General features: G+C 36.9%; 1 protein-coding gene across 5 annotated transcripts in view; it reads left to right on the plus strand.

Annotated features, from left to right (window-relative positions):
• The window catches only part of GPSM2 (G protein signaling modulator 2), a 63,096-nt gene that overhangs the window by 24,316 nt on the left and 13,813 nt on the right, over positions 1-24,967 (plus strand). For all 5 annotated transcript variants that reach the window (XM_059078596.2, XM_067041167.1, XM_067041171.1 and 2 more), the window contains 7 exons: positions 524-647; positions 761-876; positions 3,566-3,721; positions 4,843-4,951; positions 5,982-6,111; positions 21,173-21,243; positions 23,876-24,052. In XM_059078596.2, the coding sequence (XP_058934579.1) occupies positions 524-647; positions 761-876; positions 3,566-3,721; positions 4,843-4,951; positions 5,982-6,111; positions 21,173-21,243; positions 23,876-24,052 (883 nt within the window). The remainder of the gene's footprint in view (positions 1-523; positions 648-760; positions 877-3,565; positions 3,722-4,842; positions 4,952-5,981; positions 6,112-21,172; positions 21,244-23,875; positions 24,053-24,967) is intronic.

Below are 24,967 nucleotides of genomic sequence, written 5' to 3' on the forward strand. Positions count from 1 at the left end.
CATCAGCAGTCATGTGGCCCACCCAAGCCAGTAGTAAGTTTTTAAGTCTGGCAAAGGTTTTAAAATCATGGACTGGTAAGTAAAATAAACCATCAAATCATTGCTAAAATGTTATAGTGTTGTATTAGAAGTAATCCCCTCCCTCCCCAGGAAAACTTTCATTTAAACTGCAGACCAGTGCTACTTAGTGGCACAAACAAGAAGCATCAATAGTTAGTCTAAGTTATTTGGAGTAAACTTAGTCTTTTATCAATAGAATTTCATAGAACTTTTTAGCTATAGGGGTTCTAAGATTAACTGTGTCCTGGACTCTGGGCAGAAACCTACCTGAATGGTTGAGTAAAATGTTCCCAGTTATTTCCTATAATCACCCTCTAGCATAGCTATATCTTTTAAATGTGGCACATTATGGTTGTAAGCTTATTTAAATTTTTTTTTCCCGATAAAGAGTTTAGATTTGTAAATAAAGTCAATAAATGTTTTTCTCAAACTCATTTTTTCACAACTTTTTATTATCACTTAGGGAAAACCTGTCACTAGTGACTGCTTTGGGCGACCGAGCAGCCCAAGGACGTGCCTTTGGCAATCTTGGAAACACGCATTACCTCCTTGGCAACTTCAGGGATGCAGTTATAGCTCATGAGCAGGTATGATGCAAGGCTTTGGAGCCAGGTCGTTTTCTCTATCAGTGTTTTGAACAGTGATTAGATTATTCTTTAGTTTTATTATAGTTACATCTATTTAAAATTTTCTGTTTCAGCGTCTCCTTATTGCAAAAGAATTTGGAGATAAAGCAGCTGAAAGAAGAGCATATAGCAACCTTGGAAATGCGTATATATTTCTTGGTGAATTTGAAACTGCCTCTGAATACTATAGGTTAGTCTAATATTTCTGTAGATAAATGTAAAATGGGTAGTTATGCAATCCAAAGAATCATAGGCTTTGGGTTTAAAACTTTTTTGCTGCATACAAGCAGCAGAACCTTGGGCTTTCTAAGTCTCAGTCTTCTCATCTGTAATGGAAGATATCAATACTTGGCTTTTGGAATTGTTATGAGGATTGAATGAAAGAATATATTAAGCACTTATTTAGCACAGTACCTGGCACACGGCGCTCAATACATATTACTGTATCTAAGATTTAATAGCGGCAGTATGGCCCCTTTATATTTTTATTAGCTTTTATCTTTAAAACATTATTTTTAATGAGATTCTAAACATTTAAAATCCTTTAAACCTGTTTAGCATGTATGGTGTGTATAGTTATATGCTCCCACACCACCACCATCAGTTACGGCTTTGCAGAGAGGCCACAACAAAGCTTGGTAACAAATAGATGCCCTAGTTTCCTCCAGTGATCACTGAATGTCCCGCCATCATCCTACCATCTTATCGAGCAGTTATCCTCCCACCCTCTCTGCCCAGCTTTGATCCTCGCTGTAAGCTGAGGCCCCGTTCACTTACTCAAGGAGTTAGTACTCCCAGCTTCTTCTGTGGCAGGGTCTCTTTAATCTATCTGTAGACTTGAAGCATACATGATAGCAAAGTTTAAACTGCTTCATATTGCCTGCCCTGTGCTTTCTAGATTGTTCGGAGTTTTCTCTAATTAGTGGGAACTGAACGCCCATACAGACCTTAGGCAGAAGGCAGTTTGACTGAACCAAAGACACAGTCTTGATTGATTTATATGTTAGTGTTGAAAAATCCGTGAGAGAGTTCTGGAAAGTTCATCATCTAAAAAAAAAGGTAAAATTGCTTTAGGTCCGTCTAAAAAACTAGAATATCATCCCATCCTCCTTTAAACTTCAACTAATGGTTGATATTTGTTGGTTGACTAGTTATGTCTAGTTAGATGTGAAATATCCTTCCAAATAAAGTACATCACTATACAAGGAGCATATGTTTTGATTTTAAATACAAAAGTTTCTTATATTTTAAATCCAAAACACATAGAAAAGTCTTAATAAATGATGTACTTGTATTAAATACTGAAAAGTTCTGTAATAAAGTAGATGGTGGCTGTCTGACTAAAGAAGCATGAGTATTAAGTAATGAAATTTACCCCTGCCCCACACACCCACAAACAGGTAGAACTCAGAACTTTACACATATTCCAAAAATACTGATTAAAAATACTTTTGGAACTCTTCTTTGGAATTGTTTTCAGGGCCACACAAGAAAACTTTCTTAACATTATAGTTCCATAATAGAAAGGACAGAAAGCAGTAGTTTGGTAAACACTTTAGTAATTGAGTTTGGTTCCAGAAAGACTTCCAACCATTTACAAATTAGCTGTACTCTCAAAGAATAACAGCGTTCCAGAAAGGGTTGTGCCACAGGGCCGGAAGCAATTCCAAAAGTCTTCCAAAAGTGTTTGAGGGCTTCCCTGGTGGCGCAGTGGTTGAGAGTCCGCCTGCTGATGCAGGGGACGCGGGTTCGTGCCCCAGTCTGGGAAGATCCCACATGCTGCGGAGCGGCTCGGCCCGTGAGCCATGGCCCCTGAGCCTGTGCGTCCGGAGCCTGTGCTCCGCAGCAGGAGAGGCCACAACAGTGAGAGGCCCGCGTACCGCAAAAAAAAAAAAAAAAAAAAAAAAAAAGTGTGTTTGAGAGGGCAGGCAATGTTAGAACAAGTGTAGCCTCCCAAGGTAACAGCTTTAAAGGTATCATCATTAAACATATAATTTCAGGTTTGTTTGCTTAAAAAAAACTATCGCATTATCATATAGTTATAAATGATATGAAGTATTTATACTATTTGGCAGAAATTATAGGAAAGAGTCATTTAAATTACTAGATCCAAAAAGCATCTGTAGATTTAAACACTGATGATAATAACAAAACATATTAACATTTATTAGCATCTATTGTGAGCAAGATGCTATTCTAAGCACGTTTTAATCCTCACAAACCCCTGTGAGGTGTTTTCCCCATTTTATGTAAAAGGAAATTAGTGCATAGAGAAGGTGAGTGACCTGCCTCAGTCACAGAGCTACTGACAAAGTTGGGATTTGAACCCAGTCAGCCTAGCTCTAGGGTCCATGCTCTTAATTGCTACACTAGCTTCTTGTTGATTCCACAAGGTAGAATTTGATTAATATTTAAATGTAGCATTTAATATTTTTCATGAATCAGTGACTAATGGCCTATACATAACAATTTTAACTAAGTATTTTCAATTTTGACAAAATGTAAAGGCAACAGTATGATTGAAAAGAGAGGATATGTGGACAAACTTACTTTACGTTATTGCACTGCAACAGTGAAAGGTTTTTTTTAATGTTAAAAATACTGTGTTAATCTTTAGAGGCACTTGATCTCATGCATCTGTTCTCCTTTTCTCTGGGGAATTAACAGGACTCCTACATTTATTCTAAAAATCTGGATTTGCTTTTTGTGTTTCAAGGACATGTTTTCATTTTATCTAGAAGTAATGGAGAATATATGGGATATTAGGATCTAAAACAGATTTACTTTAAAGGCAGGAGGAAAAGTGAGTTTTATTTTATGGTTATTGTAGCCAATATAGTTATAATAGCCATTATGTAAGAATTAATTTCTTTTTTCAGAAAGACACTACTATTGGCTCGACAGCTTAAAGACAGAGCAGTAGAAGCACAGTCTTGCTACAGTCTTGGAAACACATATACTTTACTTCAAGACTATGAAAAGGCCATTGATTATCATCTAAAGCACTTAGCAATTGCTCAAGAGCTAAATGATAGGTAAGTTATATACCTTTGTACTATAGTTATGATAAAATGTAGATACATTGTTGAATCCCTAGAATATTTCCTTTAAATTTCTTTTTTTTGTTTCCTTTGTTTTCTTTTTAATTCCTTTTTAAGGTATTTCCTGTTTCAGTAACATCCTCTGTATGTTACTGTTTGAAGGGATAGAGAGGATTAGAATGGTTCCATATAACCTTGAACCAAGATCAGTAAATAGGTCACAAACTCAGTTGCCTGCAAAGGTCCTCCTGACTAGATCAGTGTGGAAATTGTAGTGAAATTAATAGGCCCAACAGCATTAAGGGGACAGCTGCTATTCAATTCCAGCTAAGTGTTGCCTGGCAGGAATGAGGATCCAGAGCCACCTCTTTTTTCAAGAGAAGCTGGAAGTCCTGAGTTTCATATAAAATCTTCTGATTTTTAAATATTGATGGTTAATTCTTCATTTTTTTTTAAACTGTATGAAAAAACAGAATATCTGTGCAGGACTTTAGTCTGTGATGTTTGCTTTAGTAAGATAGATTTTTATCTCAGTATGAAGAACTCTGTACAGTTATTCAGAATGAAGTATGCTACCTCAAGAGGTGAGTTCTTTCTTCCTCATGGTGTTCAAATGCAGATTGAATGATTACAGACTGAATCCTGGTAAGGATGCCATGGAAAGAAAATGGGGTAGTTGAATTGCAAGACCTATCCCTGAGACTTTATTTATAATATACTGCATGTTTAAAAAGAATGTTTTCCATTTTAAAACTTGACTCTGAGTTCATTATTATCTGGTTATTCTAATACAGTCATCCCTTGATATCTGCAGGGGTTTGGTTCTAGGATCCCTGAGGATACCAAAAGCCATGGAAGCTCAAGTCTCTTATGTAAAATGGTGTAGTACAGTCGGCTGTATCTGGGGGGTTTCTCAGATCATGGTTGAATCCACGGATGTGGAACCTGAAGCAGGCTAACTGTATGTCTCTAGTATTATGATAGTTTGTTCTTTATAAAAAAGACCAAATAAATCCAAAGCATTGTTTATGCCTTTAATTACTACTAGATAGATTTTATTCTTCACACAGACCTTCTTTCAGATAACTGCATGTTAGCTTTGAATTATTTTGTAGAATTGGTGAAGGAAGAGCATGTTGGAGCTTAGGAAATGCATACACAGCTCTAGGAAATCATGACCAAGCAATGCATTTTGCTGAAAAGCACTTGGAAATTTCAAGAGAGGTATGAAACTAAAAAATTGTTTTCTGTGCTATTGTGATTCACAGATCTGCAGCCCTATTATTTCTCTAGAATGCTCCTATATGGCTGAGTAATAAATTTAATTATAGTTCTCTTGGCATAAGAACTGCACAGGGCTTCCCTGGTGGTGCAGTGGTTGTGAGTCCACCTGCTGATGCAGGGGATGCAGGTTCATGCCCCGGTCCAGGAAGATCCCCCAGCCCGTGAGCCATGGCCGCCGAGCCTGCGCGTCCAGAGCCAGTGAGAGGCCTGCGTACTGCAAAAAAAAAGAACTGCACAGAGCATTTTGAGATACAGATCAGTGGTATGTTTGCACTGGCCTTGATATAGGAAGACAGGAAGGAAAGGCTGAGCATGGAGGAATGGGAGAATTACTAACATGTGCCTCCACTGTCCCCCCATCTCTACGTGGAAAAGTAGCATGGTATGAAAGGAAGAACATGGCTCTTAGAATCAAGGACTGGTTCCTGTTACAGTTCTGCCATTTGCTGGCTATTTGAGCTTGGAAACTTTTCTGAGCATCATTTCCTCTCATCTGTAAAATAGGAATAATAATAATAATATCTGCTTTGCAAATTGTTATCCATTAGAGAAAAAGTAGATAAAAGTACCTAGTATAATGTCTAGTGCTAGCTTAATAAATACTGTTACTATAGGATGGAAATACAGTATTCTAAGGAAATTGTATTCATGTGATGCCAAGTTAACGTGTCACAGAGTAACCTACTTTATTATTTAAGGTGCTCATAGAGATTAAGAGCAATCTAATATTTAGAGAAGTAAAGAATTGGTAGAATGTAGTTATCTGTCCTCTTGTCATATTTCAGTAACTTTTCTTCTTTAAAATACTATTAATGAAAAAACCCATTTCATTCATAGTATTATAATTTTAAAATAACTATTTTCATCTCTCTATAGTTTCTTCCAGTTTTAGGTTGACAACATTTTCAACTAATCTTCGCCATTCTTTACTTTAAATACTACTCTAAAGTATAAATGCTTGTGGTTGTAGGTTGGGGATAGAAGTGGTGAACTAACGGCACAACTCAATCTCTCAGATCTTCAAATGGTTCTTGGTCTGAGCTACAGCACAAACAATTCAATGATGTCTGAAAATATTGAAGTTGATAACAGTTTGCATGGTAAGTATTAGGTCTTCAAAACCCAATTTCTTTATCCTCAAGATTTACATTTAAATTACTTACCTCATGTTTACCATATCGAGAGAGATATATAACATAGGAAGCTCAACTTTTATACTTTTTTGCTTTACCACTGTCCCATTAATTTATCAGTATGGAATATAGGACTTTATAGCTTTTATTATGAACTTAGATATGGTAAAGGTATAACTATTTTGTTTACATTTTTTAAAATACATTTAAATTCTGTATCTCTAGGCTCACTCAAAAATTTATAAATGTGAAGATGTGAAAATTAAAACATTTTATTGTTTAACCTCTTTGTTTCAAATGTCTTTACATATTTGATTTTTGTTTAGCTTTTATTCCCCCCATTTCATTTCTAAGAGGGAATCTCAGGATTTTTTTTTTTTTAATTCAGAAAACTCAGAAATTTTCTTTAGGTGCTGATTTGGTTTTGACATTGCTATAAGAAAAAAATATGCTATAATGTCTCTGTTTCTAAGTGAAAAAAAAAACAAACCTACTTTTGATTAAAAAAATAAAAAGGAACAAGAGTAGAACCACATTTTTGGATACCATCTATATGTAACTCTATGTGAGATCCATTTTAAAGATCCAGCCAAGGCTTAAAAAATTCTCAGTCTGAAAACAAAATTACTGACACAAGACAGATGTTTTGAACTTGAAAGTCAGTGAAAAATCTAGCTTTTATCTTCCCAATTTCCTCCTTTAACCCATACAAAGAAAAGGAAGAAGAAAAGGAAATTAGTGGCTAGTCATCTAAGACTTTGAAGGAACATTTAATTGAAAAATGATACTGAAGTATGAACAGTATAGTAAACTGGACCATGTACTTTGTAATTGAATAATGGGTTAAAAGGTTTTCCTGTGTTTAATTTTCAAGTTGGTTAAGTTGTAATAGCTCTCATGTTTTAACAAATTATCACTTGTCCTCATGGACTGCTCTAGCTATAGACCTATTCCTTTGTTCCCCTTTACAACAAAACTTGTAAATAACATCACTGTTCCTTGTCTTTACTTCCTCACCTCCCATTCTCTCTTCAAACCACTGGACTCGGGCTTCCCTGGTGGCGCAGTGGTTGAGAATCCTCCTGCCGATGCAGGGGACACGGGTTCATGCCCCAGTCCGGGAAGATCCCACGTGCCGCGGAGCGGCTGGGCCCGTGAGCCATGGCCGCTGAGCCTGCGCGTCCGGAGCCTGTGCTCCGCAACGGGAGAGGCCACAACAGTGAGAGGCCCGCGTACTGAAAAAAAAAAAAAAATCAAAAAAAAACCACTGGACTCTGGCTTTGGCCCCATCATGATACTGAAACCTTTTCAAGGTTACCAGAGAACTCCATTTTACCAAACACGTTGATCAGTTTTAGATGTCAGCATATTTGATTTCTCAGCAATATTTCCTGTAGCTGATCATTCCCTCCTCATAGTGCTTTGTTCATTTGGCCTCCAGGATCACCCTCTTTTTCTGGCTTGCCTCCACCTCACTGGCCACTCTGTCTTCATAACTCCCCTGTCTTCCTCATCTTTCCAATCCTTGACATTTGTAGTACCTGGGGTTCTGTTGCTGGACCTCTTCTCCCTTCCCTTTTCCCTCTCTCCTTCTCTGTCTTCTGTCCATCCATATCCTTCCTTCCTTTCTGATTTTATCCTTTTTCCTCTTATCCTCCACTCTAGATCATTGCTTCTAATAGAACTTTCTGTGAAGATGGAAATGTTCTGTATCTGTGCTGTCCGATATAGTAGCCTCTAGCCGTATGTGACTGTTGAGCACTTGAAATGTGGCTAGTGCAAAAAGAAGTGAATTTTTAAATATTATTTAACTTTAATTAGTTAAAGTTTTAAAAGCCACATGTGGCTAGTGGCTACTACATCAGACAGCACAACTCTAGATGATTTCATTCCGTTGGTTGGCTTTTATATCATCTATATGCTGATTATTTTCAAATTGATATTTCCAGTCATACTTTCTGTCTTGAGTTGGAGTTTCATATATTTAACATTTCCACTTAAATATCTAATTGGCATCTAAAACTTAACACATCCAAAATGGATCAGTTGTTTTTTCTCCCCAAACATGTTCTTCCTTCAGTCTGCCCTGTCTCAGGAAATGGTACCATGATTCACACCAGTGTTCAGGCCAAAAACCTAAGGGCCATCCTTGTTCCCTTTCTCCCACCCACTCCTACATCCAACCTATCAGAAACCCTACCTTCAAAATATATCCCTAATCTCTCTTACAATGTACACTGCAACAATCTTAGTACAAGCTGCCAGCATCTCCCAGTTGAGCATTAGCCTTGCAACTGTTTCTTTTGTTTCGGCTGTTGATCCCTCACACTGACTTCCACAGGGCAGCCACAGTACTTTTTAAAAATGTGAATCAAGTCATGTCATTTCTCTGCTCAGAACCCTCCAGTGACTTCCCATCATACCTGGAACTAAATCTTCAGTCCTCATCGTGGCTAAAAGGCCCTGTAATCTGGGCCCAGACTGCTTTATCATTTCCTCCCACACCCCCTGCTCACTTTGGCTCCATGAAGACAGGTATTTTTTGGTCTCTTAGGTTCATTGCTGTATCCCTAGTGCCTGGAAAAGCCTGCTGGCTAAAGGAACTGCAAGAAAATTTGTATAGGGACTTCTCTGGCAGTCCAGTGGTTAAGACTCCGTGCTTCCACTGCAGGGGCACAGGTTCAATCCTTAGTCGGGGAATGAAAATGCCGCATGCCATGTGGTGCAGCCAAAAGAAACAAGAAAACTTGTATATTTCTGGTGTTGGCTCAGGGTGGAGAAAAGGAGTCTCCATTAAGAATCTGAATTCATAAGCCTGTCTACACACTGGTTTGGAATTTGATTTATTCTACCTGCACAGTATAAGAAAGCCCAATCCATTAAAGTGCTTTTGGGTTAGAAATACTCCTAGGGACTTAGCAGAAGTAATATCAAATATTTTCTGGAGGTAAGCAAGCCATCCTTTATCCAGGCCTCTAAAGGCTCACAGCAACAACAATAACAAATTACCAAATACCTAAAGAAATGAGCCAAAATGAGTAAGAAAGCAAACAAAAGCAAAATCAGGTCACCAAGATCTTCAGAATATAAAATGACTATGATTAAGTGTTTACAGGAATAACAGAATTGAAACAAAGGAATAACAAAAATGATCATGCAGATTTGAAAAAAATAGTAATAGCTAACAATTATTGAGTGCTTACTATGTGCCCAGGCAGTGCTTTGCCTGTTTTAACTCATTTAATCCTGACAACTCTAGGAGGCAGGAGAGGTTAAGTAAATTTCCTGGGGTTACCTTTGTAAGTGGTAGAGATGGGAGTTCAACCTAGTCGGTCTGGCTTCAGAGTCTGTCTTAGCTGATACTTCTAGCTTAATGTGATTTTAACATACCTCTCAGTAATTGATAGGTAAAAATCAGGAGTCAGATATCAGTAATAATATAGAGGATTTGACCAGCACAATTAATGGGCTTGATGTGTTTTTCAAATTGTGTGTTTGACCCAGTTAATGAGTTATAAAATCAATCTCAGGTGTTGCAACTAACATTAAATACATACGCACACATATACATACATATTAATGGAGTTATCATACATAATAAGGGCAAGTACTGTTGTGTGGAGATTTTGTTCTACATTTGTGTAAGTGTATTTAGGGTTGCAATGCAAATGTATTTTTTTAAGTTATAGTGGATCTACATTATTATGTTTCAGGTGTACAACATAGCGATTCAAAATTTTTATAGATTATATTCCATTTAAAGTTATTATAAAACATTGGCTATATTCCCTGTGTTGTACAGTATATCCTTGTATCTTATTTGTTTTATACATTGTAGTTTGTACCTCTTAATACCCTACTCCTATCTTTCCTATCTTGCCCCTCTCCTTTTCTCTTTCCCCACTGATAACCATTCGTTTCTTGCCTGTATCTGTGAGTCTGATTCTGTTTTCTTACATTTATTCATTTTATTTGTTTAGATTCCAAACATATTTCTTAATATGGGTCACAGTTAAAAATATGGATCACACTGATTTAATGGACATACAGATTACTGTGTCAAGCAACTAATCAATTCACATTCTTTTAAAACATTCATGAAACAGGTCCAAAAATTTGACCACATGCCAAAACAACAAATTTGGAGGAAGCTGTATCGCATAGATTTCATGCCCTGAACACAGTGCAGTTCAGTTAGAAATTAACAAGAAGATAATGTATAAAACATATTCATTTGAAAATACACACTTCTAAGTAACTTATGGTATGATTTAAGAAGAAATCGTAAATAAAATTAGAAAATGACTTAGGACTGAATTATAATTTATGTAATACAACTTACATTAGTTCTTAGAGTAAAATTTATATTGTATCATATTTTAAAAGGAAAAAGACTCAGTGACCTAAGTATCCAGCTTTTAAAAAGTTAAAAACAAACCAAAACACAAAAAACTCAAAAGAAATTAGAAGGCAAGAAATAATAGCAGAAATTAATGAATTTAAAACAAAGATTCAATAGAGAGAATTTTTAAAAACCCAAAATTTGGTTCTTTAAAAAGACTAACAAATCTACAGCAAGATTATTTGAGGAAAAAAAAGCAAGACAGAAGGGGATGTAATGTAGATGCAGCAGACATTAAAAACATAAGAAATTATCCTGAATAATTTCATTTGAAAACCTAGGAGAAATGGATAATTTCTAGAAAAGCAGCTTACCAAAATTGAATCTAGAAAAATCTAATGGTAGAATGTAATGTGAATGGATGGCATCTCTAATGCCTAAAACCATAGGGAAATTTGATGAGTCATTTAAAATCTTTCCACTGAAAAAATACCTGGCCAGGGTGATTTTACAAGTGGGATCTACCAAACATTTAAGAAAATTGATTCCAACCTTCCATAAAATTTTATAGGTAAGTAGAAAAGTGGGAACACTTTATCAGTCTTTCTGAGAATAGTATAACCTTGATATCCAAACTAGACAAGAACAGTATGTACAAGAAAGGAAAATTACAGGCAAATCTTTACTCATGAACATAGATGTAAAAATCTGAAACAAAATATTTGCAAACCAAACCCACAGTGTATTTAAACCAAACAGGAATTCAAGTGGACTGAATATCAGGAAATCAATTAATGTAATATACCAGTAAACACAGTAAAGGAGAAAATAGCTCAAATATCCAAATATATCAGTAATTCTATTAAATGTAAACATTCCATTTAAAGGACCAGGAGTATCAGATTGGTAAAAGAATAAAATCCAACTAAGCCTGAAAATAAAAGGATTGAAAAAACATACCTTGGAAAAACTGATCAAGAGAAAGTTGGTGCAGCTGTATTAATATCAGATAAAATGTACTTTAAGGCAAAAGACTTGTTAGAAATGAAGGCAGTCACTTCACAATGGTTAAGAATTCAATTCACCAGGAAGATAAAAGGCTTAAATTTGTATGTATCTAGCAAGCCTAATAACAAAGCTTCAGTGTACATAAAGCAAAACTGACTAAACTAAAAGGAGAAATGGGAAAATCAGAACCATAAGGGGAAATTTAAACACATTTCTCTCAGGAATTGCGCCTATCAGAAAACTAAATATTTTAAACGATGTCAGTTCTTCCCCAATTGATATAAATTCAGTGTGCTGCCAAGCAAATAATGACAGTTTTTTTGTGGAACTTGACCAGGTCGTTCATGAATGTAGTATATGAAAGAAAAAAGGGCTAAGAACTCAAAGCCAAAACATTGCTGATGAAAAACGAGATGAGAAGTGCTTTCTCTACAGATATAAAGATTATAAAGCTACAGTAATGAAGACAGTGTGTTACTGGAATAGAGACAAACAGACCAATGGAATGGAATATAGAGTCTATATTTATAATCCTTGCATATATGGAAATTAATATAACACAAAAATAAATTCTTGATGGATCAAGGATTTAAATATGAAAGACAGATTTAGAGCAATAATTATGATCAGCCAGCTAACACTTGCTGAATGCTTACTACTTACCAGGCATTATACTGACCCCTTTACAGATGATGGTGCATTTATCATCACACAGTGATCTATGAGGTAGGTATAGTTGTCCTTTACAAATGAGAAAATCACAGAGAGGTAGTTGCCCAAGGTCGTATCACAATGAGTGATTGGTCTGTTCAATCAGTATGCTGTACTACCTCTGAAAATAAAGGAGAATATCTTCATGATATCAGAGAGGGGAAGGATTTCTCAAAACACAAAAACAAAACCATTACGGAAAAGATTGACACTGAAATTAAGAACTTCATTTCATTAAAAGAAACTGTAAAGAGATAAAACACAAACTGACATTTGCCACACAGATGATTAAAAAAGGATTTGTATCCTCAATTTATAAGAACTCCTGTGAATTAAAAACAAGACAAATAACCTAACTAAAAGATAGGCAAAAGTGATGAACAGAAGAAACACAAATAGCCCATAAATATGTGAAAAGGTATTTAACTAATCAGGGAAAACCATAGTGAGGTAATATTGGTGGATGAGGTGGATGAAAATTAAAAGGCCTGATAACACCAGTATTGAAACAATACAGGTAATAGAAACTTTTATGCAGTGTTGATAGGAGTAGAAATTGGTGTATTCAAAAGAGTAGTCTGGCACTATTCTGGTAGAGTTGAAGATGTACCAACCATATGTTCTAGTAGTTCCACTCCCAGTTACACTCATCTGTTATCCAGACTGGAACAAAGGCTTGCTCATGTACACGAGATATTTCTAAGAATTTCTGTAGTAATATTGCTTATCATGACAAATGATTGGAAGCAACCTAAATAGCTGTCACCAATAGAAAGGGTATATGCTTTCCTAGTCCTAAAATCGCAATGAAAATTAAACTACTCATACCAACTTGGATGAATCTCACAAACATGAGGTTGCTCAAAGAAAGCAAGTTAGAGAACATAAACAGTATGAGACCACTTATGTAATGTTATATAATCTTCATTGCTTAGAGATATATACATATGCAATGAAAATATAAAAACTTAGGGAGGAAGAGGGGAAGTTATGGGGGGAATTAAAAAAGGGGGAGTTAATGTGTTAGTCATGGTTTCTTTTTCTTTTTTCTTTTTTTTTTTTTTTTTTTGCTTCTCAAAGTTCTATTTTACAAAGTAAGCACATGATACACAATTTGACTGAAATAATTTTCAGAGTTGGAAAAGTTACAGATTTTTGTGACAAGAAAACCCAGGGAAGGAGCTACTTATGGAAAGAAGGCAATCTGTTGAGAAACTACGTTCCCTTACCCCACCCCCTTCAAGAAAAAGTCTCAAAGAAAGGGACTGAAAGGGTAGCAACTGGAGAGGTTTACAGATTCACTTTGTACAAAAAGAATGACTTTAGATTTCATTACTTTCTAGTGCATCCAATTTCTTTAAGAAATATTTTTTCTCTTTATGTGAAATAGCTAAGAATAAATGAAGTAAAAGGCTTGTTACAGATGATGATTCTTCAGAAAAATTTATAGTCTTAGTTCAAAGTACCTTCTCAGTGACTATGTTTTCCAATTAAACTCAGAGCACTGCAACCAGCCTCATTATTTTGTGAGCTTATTGTTTTAGAAGATGTATTTATTTCATTCTTTATCTTCAAGAGTTTCTTATCAGGGAAGAAAATTCTTGACATCATAAACAGTAACAACCACATTATGTGAGTATTTGTTTTCTGATGATATGTATTCAAAAGTAATTTAATATTTTTAATCTATTTCCTACAACACTATTCCCAGAATAAAACTGTCTGAATAGAATAAGGTGTGGGAGCCAGTTCCTACTATCACCATGCCTCAAAGAAGATCATTAGAGCACTTCACATTTAAAATGGAGCTTATAAAGCGGAGCAACAGTCTTTTTTTTGTAACATCTTTATTGGAGTATAATTGCTTTACATTGGTGTGTTAGTTTCTGCTGTAGAACAGAGTGAATTAGTTATACATACACATACATCCCCATAGCTCCTCCCTCTTGCATCTCCCTCCCAACCTCCCTGTCCCACCCTTCTATGTGGACACGAAGCACCGAGCTGATCTCCCTGTGCTATGTGGCTGCTTCCCACTACCTAGCTATTTTACATTTGGAAGTGTATATATGTCCATGCCACTCTCACTTTGTCCCAGCTTACCCATACCCCTCACCATGTCCTCAAGTCCATTCTCTATGTCTGTGTCTTTATTTCTGTCCTGCCCCTAGGTTCTTCAGAACCTTTTTTTTTTTTAGATTCCACATATATGTATTAGCATACGGTATTTGTTTTTCTCTTTCTGACTTACTTCACTCTATATAACAGACTCTAGTCCATCCACCTCACTACAAATAACTCAATTTCGTTTCTTTTAATGGCTGAGTAATATTCCATTGTATATATGTGCTACATATTCTTTATCAATTCATCTGTCGATGGAAACTTAGTTGCTTCCATGTCCTGGCTATTGTAAATAGAGCTGCATTGAACATTGTGGTATATGACTCTTTTTGAATTATGGTTTTCTCAGGGTATATGCCCAGTAGTGGGATTGCTGGGTTGTATGGTAGTTCTATTTGTAGTTTTTTAAGGAACCTCAATAATGTTCTCCATAGTGGTTGTATCAATTTACATTCCCACCAACAGTGCAAGAGGGTTCCCTTTTCTCCACACCCTCTCTAGCATTTATTGTTTGTAGATTTTTTGATGATGGCCATTCTGACCAGTGTGAGGTGACATCTCATTGTAGTTTTGATTTGCATTTCTCTAATGATTAGTGATGTTGAGCATCCTTTCATGTGTTTGTTGGCAATCTGTATGTCTTCGTTGGAGAAATGTCTATTTAGGTCTTCTGCCCATTTTTGCATAGGGTTGTTTGTTTTCTTGATACTGAGCTGCATAAGCTACTTGTATATTTTGGAGATTAATCCTTTGTCAGTTGCCTCATTTGCAAATATTTTCTCCCATTCTGAGGGTTGTCTTTTTGTCTTGCTTATGGTTTCCTTAGCTGTGCAAAAGCTTTTAAGTTTCATTAGGTCCCATTTGTTTGTTTTTGTTTTTCCATTTCTCTAGGAGGTGGGTCAAAAAGGATCTTGCTGTGATTTATGTCATGGAGTATTCTTCCTATGTTTTCCTCTAAGAGTTTTATAGTGTCTGGTCTTACATTTAGATCTTTCATCCATTTTGAGTTTATTTTTGGGTATGGTGTTAGGGAGTGTTCTGATTTCATTCTTTTACGTGTAGCTGTCCAGTTTTCCCAACACCACTTATTGAAGAGGCTGTCTTTTCTCCATTGTATATTCTTGCCTCCTTTATCCAAGATAAGTTGACCATATGTGTGTGGGTTTAACTCTGGGCTTTCTATCCTGTTCCATTGATCTATATTTCTGTTTTTGTGGCAGTACCATACTGTCTTGATTACTGTAGCTTTGTAGTATAGTCTGAAGTCAGAGAACCTGATTCCTCCAGCTCCATTTTTCTTTCTAAGATTGCTTTGGCTATTCGGGGTCTTTTGTGTTTCCATACAAATTGTGAAATTTTTTGTTCTAGTTCTGTGAAAAATGCCATTGGTAGTTTTATAGGGATTGCATTGAATCTGTAGATTGCTTTGGGTAGTAGAGTCATTTTCACAGTGTTGATTCTTCCAATCCAAGGAGATGGTATATCTCTCCATCTGTTTGTATCATCTTTAATTTCTTTCATCAGTGTCTTATAGTTTTCTGAGTACAGGTCTTTTGTCTCCTTAGGTAGGTTTATTCCTAGGTATTTATTCTTTTTGTTACAATAGTAAATGGGAGTATTTCCTTAATTTCTCTTTCAGATTTTTCATCTTGAGTGTATAGGAATGCAAGAGATTTCTGTGCATTAATTTTGTATCCTGTTACTTTACCAAATTCATCGATTAGCTCTAGTAATTTTCTGGTAGCATGTTTAGGATTCTCTATGTATAGTATGTCATCTGCAAACAATGACAGTTTTCCTTCTTTTCCTACTTGGATTCCTTTTTATTTCTTTTTCTTCTCTGATTGCTGTGGCTAGAACTTCCAAAACTAGGTTGAATAAGAGTGGTGAGAGTGGGCAACCTTGTCTTGTTCCTGATCTTAGTGGAAATGGTTTCAGTTTTTCACCATTAAGAACGATATTGGCTTCGGGTTTGTCATATATGGCCTTTATTATGTTGAGGTAAGTTCCCTTTATGCCTACTTTCTGGAGGGTTTTTATCATATATGGGTGTTGAATTTTGTCGAAAGCTTTTTCTGCATCTATTGAGATGATCATATGGTATTTTTTGATTTCCTCTTTGATTTCTTCAGTGATCTTTTGTTTAGGTAGTAACGTATTGTTTAGCTTTCATGTGTTTGTACTTTTTACAGATTTTTTTCCTGTTGATATCTAGTCTCATAGTGTTGTGGTCAGAAAAGATACTTGATCTGATTTCAATTTTCTTAAATTTATCAAGGCTTGATTTGTGACCCAAGATATGATCTATCCTGGAGAATGTTCCATGAGCACTTGAGAAGAAAGTGTAATCTGTTTTTGGATGGAATGTCCTATAAATATCAATTAAGTCTATCTTGTTTAATGTATCACGTAAAGCTTGTATTTCCTATTTATTTTCATTTTGCACGATCTGTCCATTGGTGAGGTGTTAAAGTCCCCTACTATGATTTTGTTACTGTCGATTTCCCCTTTAATAGTTGTTAGCATTTGCCTTATGTATTGAGGTGCTCCTATGTTGAGTGCATAAATATTTACACCTGTTATATCTTTTTGGATTGATTCCTCGATCATTATGTAGTGTCCTTCTTTGTCTCTTGTAATAGTCTTTATTTTAAAGTCTATTTTGTCTGATATGAGAATTGCTACTCCAGCTTTCTTTTGATTTCCATTTGCATGGAATATGTTTTTTCATCCCCTTGCTTTCAGTCTGTATGTGTCCCTAGGTCTGAAGTGGGTCTCTTGTAGACAGCATATGTACAGGTCTTGTTTTTGTATCCATTCAGCCAGTCTGTGTCTTTTGGTTGGAGCATTTAATCCATTTACATTTAAGGTAATTATCGATATATATGTTCCTATTACCATTTTCTTAATTGTTTTGGGTTTTTAATTGTAAGTCTTTTCCTTCTCTTGTGTTTCCTGCATAGAGAAGTTCCTTTAGCATTTGTTGTAGAGCTGGTTTGGTGGTGCTGAATTCTCTTAGCTTTTGCTTATCTGTAAAGGTTTTAATTTCTCCGTCAAATCTGAATGAGATCCTTGCTGGGTAGAGTAATCTTGGTTGTAGGTTTTTCCCTTTCATCACTTTAAATATGTCCTGACACTCCCTTCTCGCTTGCAGAGTTTCAGGTGAAAGATCAGCTGTTAACCATATGGGAATTCCGTTGTACGTTAATTGTTGCTTTTCCCTTGCTGCTTTTAATATTTGTTCTTTGTATTTAATTTTCTTTCTTTTTCTTTTTTTTTTTTGCGGTACACGGGCCTCTCACTGCTGTGGTCTCTCCCGTTGCGGAGCACAGGCTCCGGACGCGCAGGCTCAGCGGCCATGGCTCATGGGCCCAGCCGCTCCATGGCATGTGGGATCTTCCCGGACCGGGGCACAAACCCGTGTCCCCTGCATCGGCAGGCGGACTCTCAACCACTGTGCCACCAGGGAAACCCTGTATTTAATTTTTGATAGCTTGAGTAATATGTGTCTTGGCATGTTTCTCCTTGGATTTATCCTGTGTGGGACTCTCTGCGCTTCCTGGACTTGATTGACTATTTCCTTTCTCATGTTAGGGAAATTTTCAACTATAATCTTTTCAAATGTTTTCTCAGTCTCTTTTTTTTCTCTTCTTCTTCTGGGACCCCTATAATTCGAATATTGGTGCATTTAATGTTGTCCCAGAGGTCTCTGAGATTGTGCTCAATTCTATTCATTCTTTTTTCTTTATTCTGCTCTGTGGTAGTTATTTCCACTATTTTATCTTCCAGGTCACTTATCCGTTCATCTGCCTCAGTTATTCTGCTATTGATTCCTTCTAGAGAATTTTTAATTTCATTTATTGTGTTGTTCATCATTGTTTGTTTGCTCTTTAGTTCTTCTAGGTCCTTGTTAAACGTTTCTGGTGTTTTCTACATTCTATTTCCAATATTTTGGATCATCTTTACTATCACTACTCTGAATTCTTTTTCAGGTAGACTGCCTATTTCCTCTTCATTTGTTTGTCTGGTATGTTTTTGCCTTGCTCCTTCTTGTGCTGTGTATTTCTCTATTCTCATTTTGCTTAACTTACTGTGTTTGGGGTCTCCGTTTCACAGGCTTCAGGTTTGTAGTTCCCGTTGTTTTTGGTGTCTGCTCCCAGTGGGTAAGGTTGGTTCAGTGGGTTGTGGAGGGGACTGGTGCCTGTGTGCCTGTGTTCTTGTGAATGAGACTGGATCTTGTGTTTCTGGTGGGCAGGACCGCGTCTGGTGGTGTGTTTTGGGGTGTCTGTGACCTTACTATGATTTTAGGCAGCCTCTCTGCTAATGGGTGGGGTTGTGTTCCTGTCTTGATAGTTGTTTGGCATAGGGTGTCCAGCACTGTAGCTTGCTGGTCATTTAGTGGAGCTGGGTCTTAGCGTTGAGATGGAGATCTCTGGGCAAGCTTTCACCGTTTGATATTACATGGGGCCGGGAGGTCTCTGATGGTCCATTGTCCTGAACTTGGCTCTCTCACCTCAGAGGCACAGGCCTGACACCTGGCCAGAGCATCAAGACCCTGTCAGCCACATGGCTCTGATGAAAAGGGAGAAAAAGAAAGAAAGAAAGAAAAAATAAAAATAAAGTTAATAAAATAGAAAAAATTTATTAAAAATAAAAAAGTAATTAAAAAAAAAAGAAAGGAGAGAGCAACCAAACCCAAAACCAAATCCACCAATGATAACGAGCACTAACAACTATAACTACTAAAAAACAAAACGGACAGTCAGAACCCTAGGACAGATGGCAAAAGCAAAGCTGTAAAGACAAAATCTCACAAAGCGTACACATACACAATCACAAAAAGAGAAAAAGGAAAAAAATTTATATATACATATATATAATAAATGAAGAGAGCAAACAAATCAATAAATTGCCAATAAGTTCTAAATACTAAACTAAGATAAACATAAAACCAGAAACAAATTAGATACAGAAAGCAAACCCCAAGTCTACAGTTGCTCCCAAAGTCCACTACCTCAATTTTGGGGTGTTTCGTTGTCTATTCAGGTATTCCACAAGTTGACTGAGAGTACATCAAGTTGATTGTGGAGATTTAATCTACTGTTCCTGAGGCTGCTGGTAGAGATTGCCCTTTCTCTTCTTTGTTCGCACAGCTCCTGGGGTTCAGCTTTGGATTTGGACCCGCCTTTGCGTGTAGGTCGCCTGAGGGTGTCTATTCTTTGTTCAGACAGGACGGGGTTAAAGGAGCAGCTGATTCAGGGGCTCTGGCTCACTCAGGCTGGGGGGAGGGAGGGGTACAGAATGCAGGGTGAGCCCGCCGCGGCACAGGCCGGCGTGACGCTGCAAGAACTTGAGGTGTGCTGTGTGTTCTCCTGGGGAAGTTGTCCCTGGATCACAGGACTCTGGCAGTGGCGGGCTGCACAGGCTCCCAAGAGGGGAGGTGTGGATAGTGACCTGTGCTTGCACACAGGCTTCTTGGTGGCTGCAAGAGCAGCCTTAGCGTCTCATGGCCATCTCCACTGTCCATGCTGATAGCCGCGGCTGGCACCCATCTCTGGATCTCGTTTAGGCGGTGCTCTGAATCCCTTCTTCTCGCACACCCCAAAACAGTGGTCTCTTGACTCTTAGGCAGGTCCAAACTTTTCCCCAGACTCCCTCCTGGCTAGCTGTGGTGCACTAGACCCCTTCGGGCTGTGTTCACGCATCCAACCCCAGTCCTCTCCCTGGGATCTGACCTCCAAAGCCCGAGCCTCAGCTGCCAGCCCCCGCCTGCCCTGGCAGGTCAGCAGACAAGCGTCTTGGGCTGGTGAGTGCTGGTCAGCACCGATTCCCTGTGCGGGAATCTCTCCGCTTAGCCCTCTGCACCGCTGTTGCTGCACTCTCCTCCGTGGCTCTGAAGCTTCCCCCCCGCCACCCCCCATCTCCACCGGTGAAGGGGCTTCCTAGCATGTGGAAACTTTTTCTCCTTCACAGCTCTCTCCCAGAGGTGCAGGTCCCATCCCTATTCTTTTGTCTGTTTTTCCTTTTTTCTTTTGCCCTACCCAGGTACGTGGGGATGTTTCTTGCCTTTGGGGAAGTCTTAGGTCTTCTGCCAAAGTTCAGTAGGTGTTCTGTATGAGTTGTTCCACATATAGATGTATTTCTGATGTATTTGTGGGGAGGAAGGTTATCTCCATGTCTTACTCCTCTGCCATCTTGAAGGCACCTCTCCCCCCCCATGGTTTATTTCTGAAGCTGGCTATCAGGTATCATGTATTTCTTATATTATGCCTTTTAAAATGTTAAAGATTGAATGGATATGAAAGTTCTTCATATTTAATGACAACTTTTTGAAAAAATATTTTGAAGATCTTTTTATTTAACTTTTTTCCTGACTGGCAGTAAATCTGTCATCTAATGAAATCTTAAAATGGAAACGGGTAACTCAGAAGAGTAATAATATAGTATTGGGGATGTTATTTTGGTTCTTACCTCATATTTGAAGGCCTTATGTTTTCCTTATGTTTCTACTTAAACCTCTCTACAGTTTGTTTGGGTTGTTTTTAGGAGACTGTGTGTTATCATATAAAACCAGTTATTATAAAAATGCCTTTTCTAAATTAAGGGGTAGTTAGTAACCAAAGTTAGTTTCCAACCAAAACGTTAACTTCCTTACATCAAAACGTTTTAGAGGGAGTGTACATTTTATTTAAATTTAGTTGGTGTGGAAAATTATTATTCTTGAAAGAATACATGTTTCCTCCTTCCATGTGGGTTTTTGTAGCAGACTTTAAATTTGAATAACACAGTGATGCTCAATTTTCAGTCTTAAGGGCTTACTTAAATTAACATTTTTTTACAAAGGTGCACGCCCCAAGTTTGGACGCCGACACAGTATGGAAAACATGGAACTTATGAAGTTAACACCAGAAAAGGTTGGCAGTTTTTATTTCTTGAACTGTTATAACAAAATATTTTAACAACTTTTAATTTAAATAATTTAAATAAGTCTTGTCATATATGGGTATCACTTTAACATTTTCCTTTGAAAAGAATCGAGTACAATGCAAAAAGAATGTGTACGGTGTGCTGCCATCTGTTTAAGAAAAGTTTTATGCATATATATCCTTTGTAGATGCATAAGACATTTCTGGAAGAATATATAAGATACTTGCTAGTAACAATTACCTCTGGGAAAAGAATTGCTGGCTGGGTTAGGAGAAACACTTTATATAGTATCTTGAACCGTTTGAATATTTTACTGTTTTACCATGTACATGCATTACTTTGTTTTTTTAATTAAAAGAAGAACGGGGGCTTCCCTGGTGGCGCAGTGGTTGAGAGTCCGCCTGCCGATGCGGGGGACGCGGGTTCGTGCCCCAGTCCGGGAAGATCCCACGTGCCGCGGAGCGGCTGGGCCCGTGAGCCGTGGCCGCTGAGCCTGCGCGTCCGGAGCCTGTGCCCCGCAACGGGAGAGGCCACGGCAGTGAGAGGCCCGCATACCGCAAAAAAAAAAAAAAAAAAAAAAAAAAACAGGAAAATCAGAAAAGGACTAGGAAGCTGTTTTCAACTAAATAACAGCAACATTATTGACAAGATTAATGATATGTATGATCAAGCTAGTGTTTTTAGCTGCATTTTTGAAAAGAATTTTTTTTAACTAACAAAGAAATAACTGTTCAAGATGCATCTTCTCTAGGTTTTTGGTTTTTTTTAAGTAACAGAGAAGGGACTTTATAATTGGGAAAAGGTTATACTGAAGAACAAATCTAGGCTGCTTTCTTCCACCTCCATTTATCTTAATTTTACATTGTTAAGGTATGCTCTTACTCCTTTATGGTGTATTTCTTGAAACACTTTTTATAAAATGTGTTTATTGTAGTAACTTTGGAAACTTCCAACAAGGAAATTATCAGTAATCCCACCTCCCAGTAGTAACCAAAATTGTTTTTGTATTTATTTGTCTTGCATTTTCATATGAATATCATATTATAGATACTATAAGACATAGTAATATATCAACATCTTTCCATGTAATGAAATATTCTTCTGCCCTATAATAGGCATATTATTTTTTAATATTGACATTTTTTGTGTAAGTAGTCTTCGTAAGACCAACATTTGATTTGAACTAATATCCAATATTTTTTTATTCCAAACAGTTACAGAGTTTATAAAAAACTTCTGGTTAACTTCTGAAGGGCTTTATGACTTCCCCCATATATATTTACCTCTTATATTGGTGAGTGGTTCTCAAATCCTTAAATCTATAGATTATTTTTTTTAAAAAAAACACAAAAAACTTAAGTCAGTTTAGATCTTCATTTTTCTAGTAGGTAGGAAACTAGTAATAAGCAGCAAAATTAATTTGGTGCATCTGTAGTGGTACCAACAGTAAATTCCATGAGAAGCGACCAGATTCAACCCTGTAAGTTTCCAAGAGCCTAATGATGATAAAGCTTTATGTCTAATTTAAAATGTTTAAGTGTAATTAGTTCTTTGTGATAGTTTTTTACCTCATAATAAATATTTATTTGTTTTATTTTTGGCTGCCTTGGATCTTAGTTGAGGAATATGGGCTCCTTTTTGTGGCGCGTGGACTCTCTAGTTGTGGCCTGTGTGCTCAGTAGTTGCAGCATGCAGGCTTAGTTGCCCTGCGGCATGTGGGATCTTAGCTCCCTGACCAAGGATCAAACCCGCGTCCCCTGCATTGGAAGATGGATTCTTAACCACTGGACCAACAGAGAAGTCCCTAACTTCCTGTTTGGAAGTCATAATAAAGTCAAAGAGTTCAGTACAATTTTATCAACAAAACATTACTACTGTTGTGTAAGTTTTAGATGTTATTTTTTAGGGTTATAAATTCTACATACATCCAGAATTTCCAGTTGTAACAGATTCCTAAGTAACTCATATCAAGAATAAAACTTTGGCTTCTTCTCTGAACATTTAAATTTTATTTTTATGGACTTTTCGCAAACTTTATTTTCTTTTCTTAGGTTTTTAAAAACCTCCATTTTAATATTTTGATAATGAGAAATCCATAACACACATTCGGTACAAGCTGTTGAAAAGTGAGTTAGGGACTTTCCTGGTGGCGCAGTGGTTAAGAATCTGCCTGCCAATGCAGGGGACACAGGTTTGAGCCCTGGTCTGGGAAGATCCCACATGCCACAGAGCAACTAAGCCCGTGCGCCACAACTACTGAGCCTGCGCTCTAGAGCCCACGAGCCACAACTACTGAGCCTGCAGGCCACAACTACTGAAGCATGTACCTAGGGCCCATGCTCCACAACAAGAGAAGGCACCGCAATGAGAAGCCCGCGCACCACAACGAAGAATAGCCCCTGCTCGCCGCAACTAGACCCACATATAGCAACGAAGACGTAATGCAGCCAAAGATAATTCATTAATTAAAAAAGAAAACAGTGAGAAATACTGGCAAAAAGGAATTTATTAAGAGATCTAAGCCACTCACCCCCTCCCCATCCCCAATTACTAAATGGCAGGTTATATATAGCTTTGGTGTTTTTTTTCATGTCCTGCTTTCCATTTATAATTTTGTAGGTACAAAACTGGAACAGTGAAATTCTTGCTAAACAAAAACCTCTTATTGCCAAACCTTCTGCAAAGCTCCTCTTTGTCAACAGATTGAAGGGGAAAAAGTACAAAACTAATTCCTCCACTAAAGTTCTCCAAGATACCAGTAATTCCATCGATCACCAAATTTCAAATTCTCAAAGGGTATGTTTAAAATAAGTTCTTGAGCATTGTGTTTTGAGTTTTTTATATTCATACTGGATTTTTTGTAATATATTTTTAGATGTTCAGTTTAAAATATCTTTGTTATTCAAAGAAGTCTTCTGTATTTTCCTATCTTTTCTGTGTTCTTTAAAGCTAGAAACTATAATTACTCCATTCATAGATAAGTTGCTCCACTACTTTGGGCAGTAATTATTTCTTTGTGTTTTAAGTCACTGTTGTTTGCAAAAATACTACCTTCATTTCACCGGAGTGTCTCCCAGTGAAAATGTCCTCCACTCAGCCTAGAAGTCAAAACAAATGAAATTCAGATGTTCAGGGAGTTTTAAATACTAATTTAAAATGAAGAGTGTCTGTATGCCTCAATTTCTATTTATTTCTATTGTTAAAATTATAGAGTTAAAAACGATCTTGTTGAAAAGTGAGCATAGAAATCAGATTATTAAACATAAAAAAATATTTATAAGTTGAAAGATACCATGGGTTTACTGGTATCAGGGGTATCTCTACCTACCCTACACTCTGATAAAAAGATCAAAATAAATTACAAAGAAGATATTTCAAATTATCAAGTCCATTTTTCAAGCTGTTGAGAACCTTTGAAAAAATTGTTAGCCTTTTATTTTTTAACAGAAATTTCTATTGGTCCTGTTGTCAGCATTATTTTTTTTTGTACCTGCACCATTGTAGTGTCCTTTGCCTTGGTTTTTATCAGTTTTTTACATGTTTCTTACACATGTATGACTAACAAAAGGAAATTATTATATTATTAAAAATATTATGGGGTATATAAAAATGGTCCAGGAATATTTTTGTAGACCTGGAAGGCATATCTTTGTTCAAGGTTTGAGGTCTTAACTAAGCCCACTTAGCCCAACCAAAAATGTCTGTATTTTT

The sequence above is a fragment of the Kogia breviceps genome, chromosome 1 (genome assembly GCF_026419965.1).
Source record: "Kogia breviceps isolate mKogBre1 chromosome 1, mKogBre1 haplotype 1, whole genome shotgun sequence".
Taxonomy (NCBI): Eukaryota; Metazoa; Chordata; class Mammalia; order Artiodactyla; family Physeteridae; genus Kogia; species Kogia breviceps.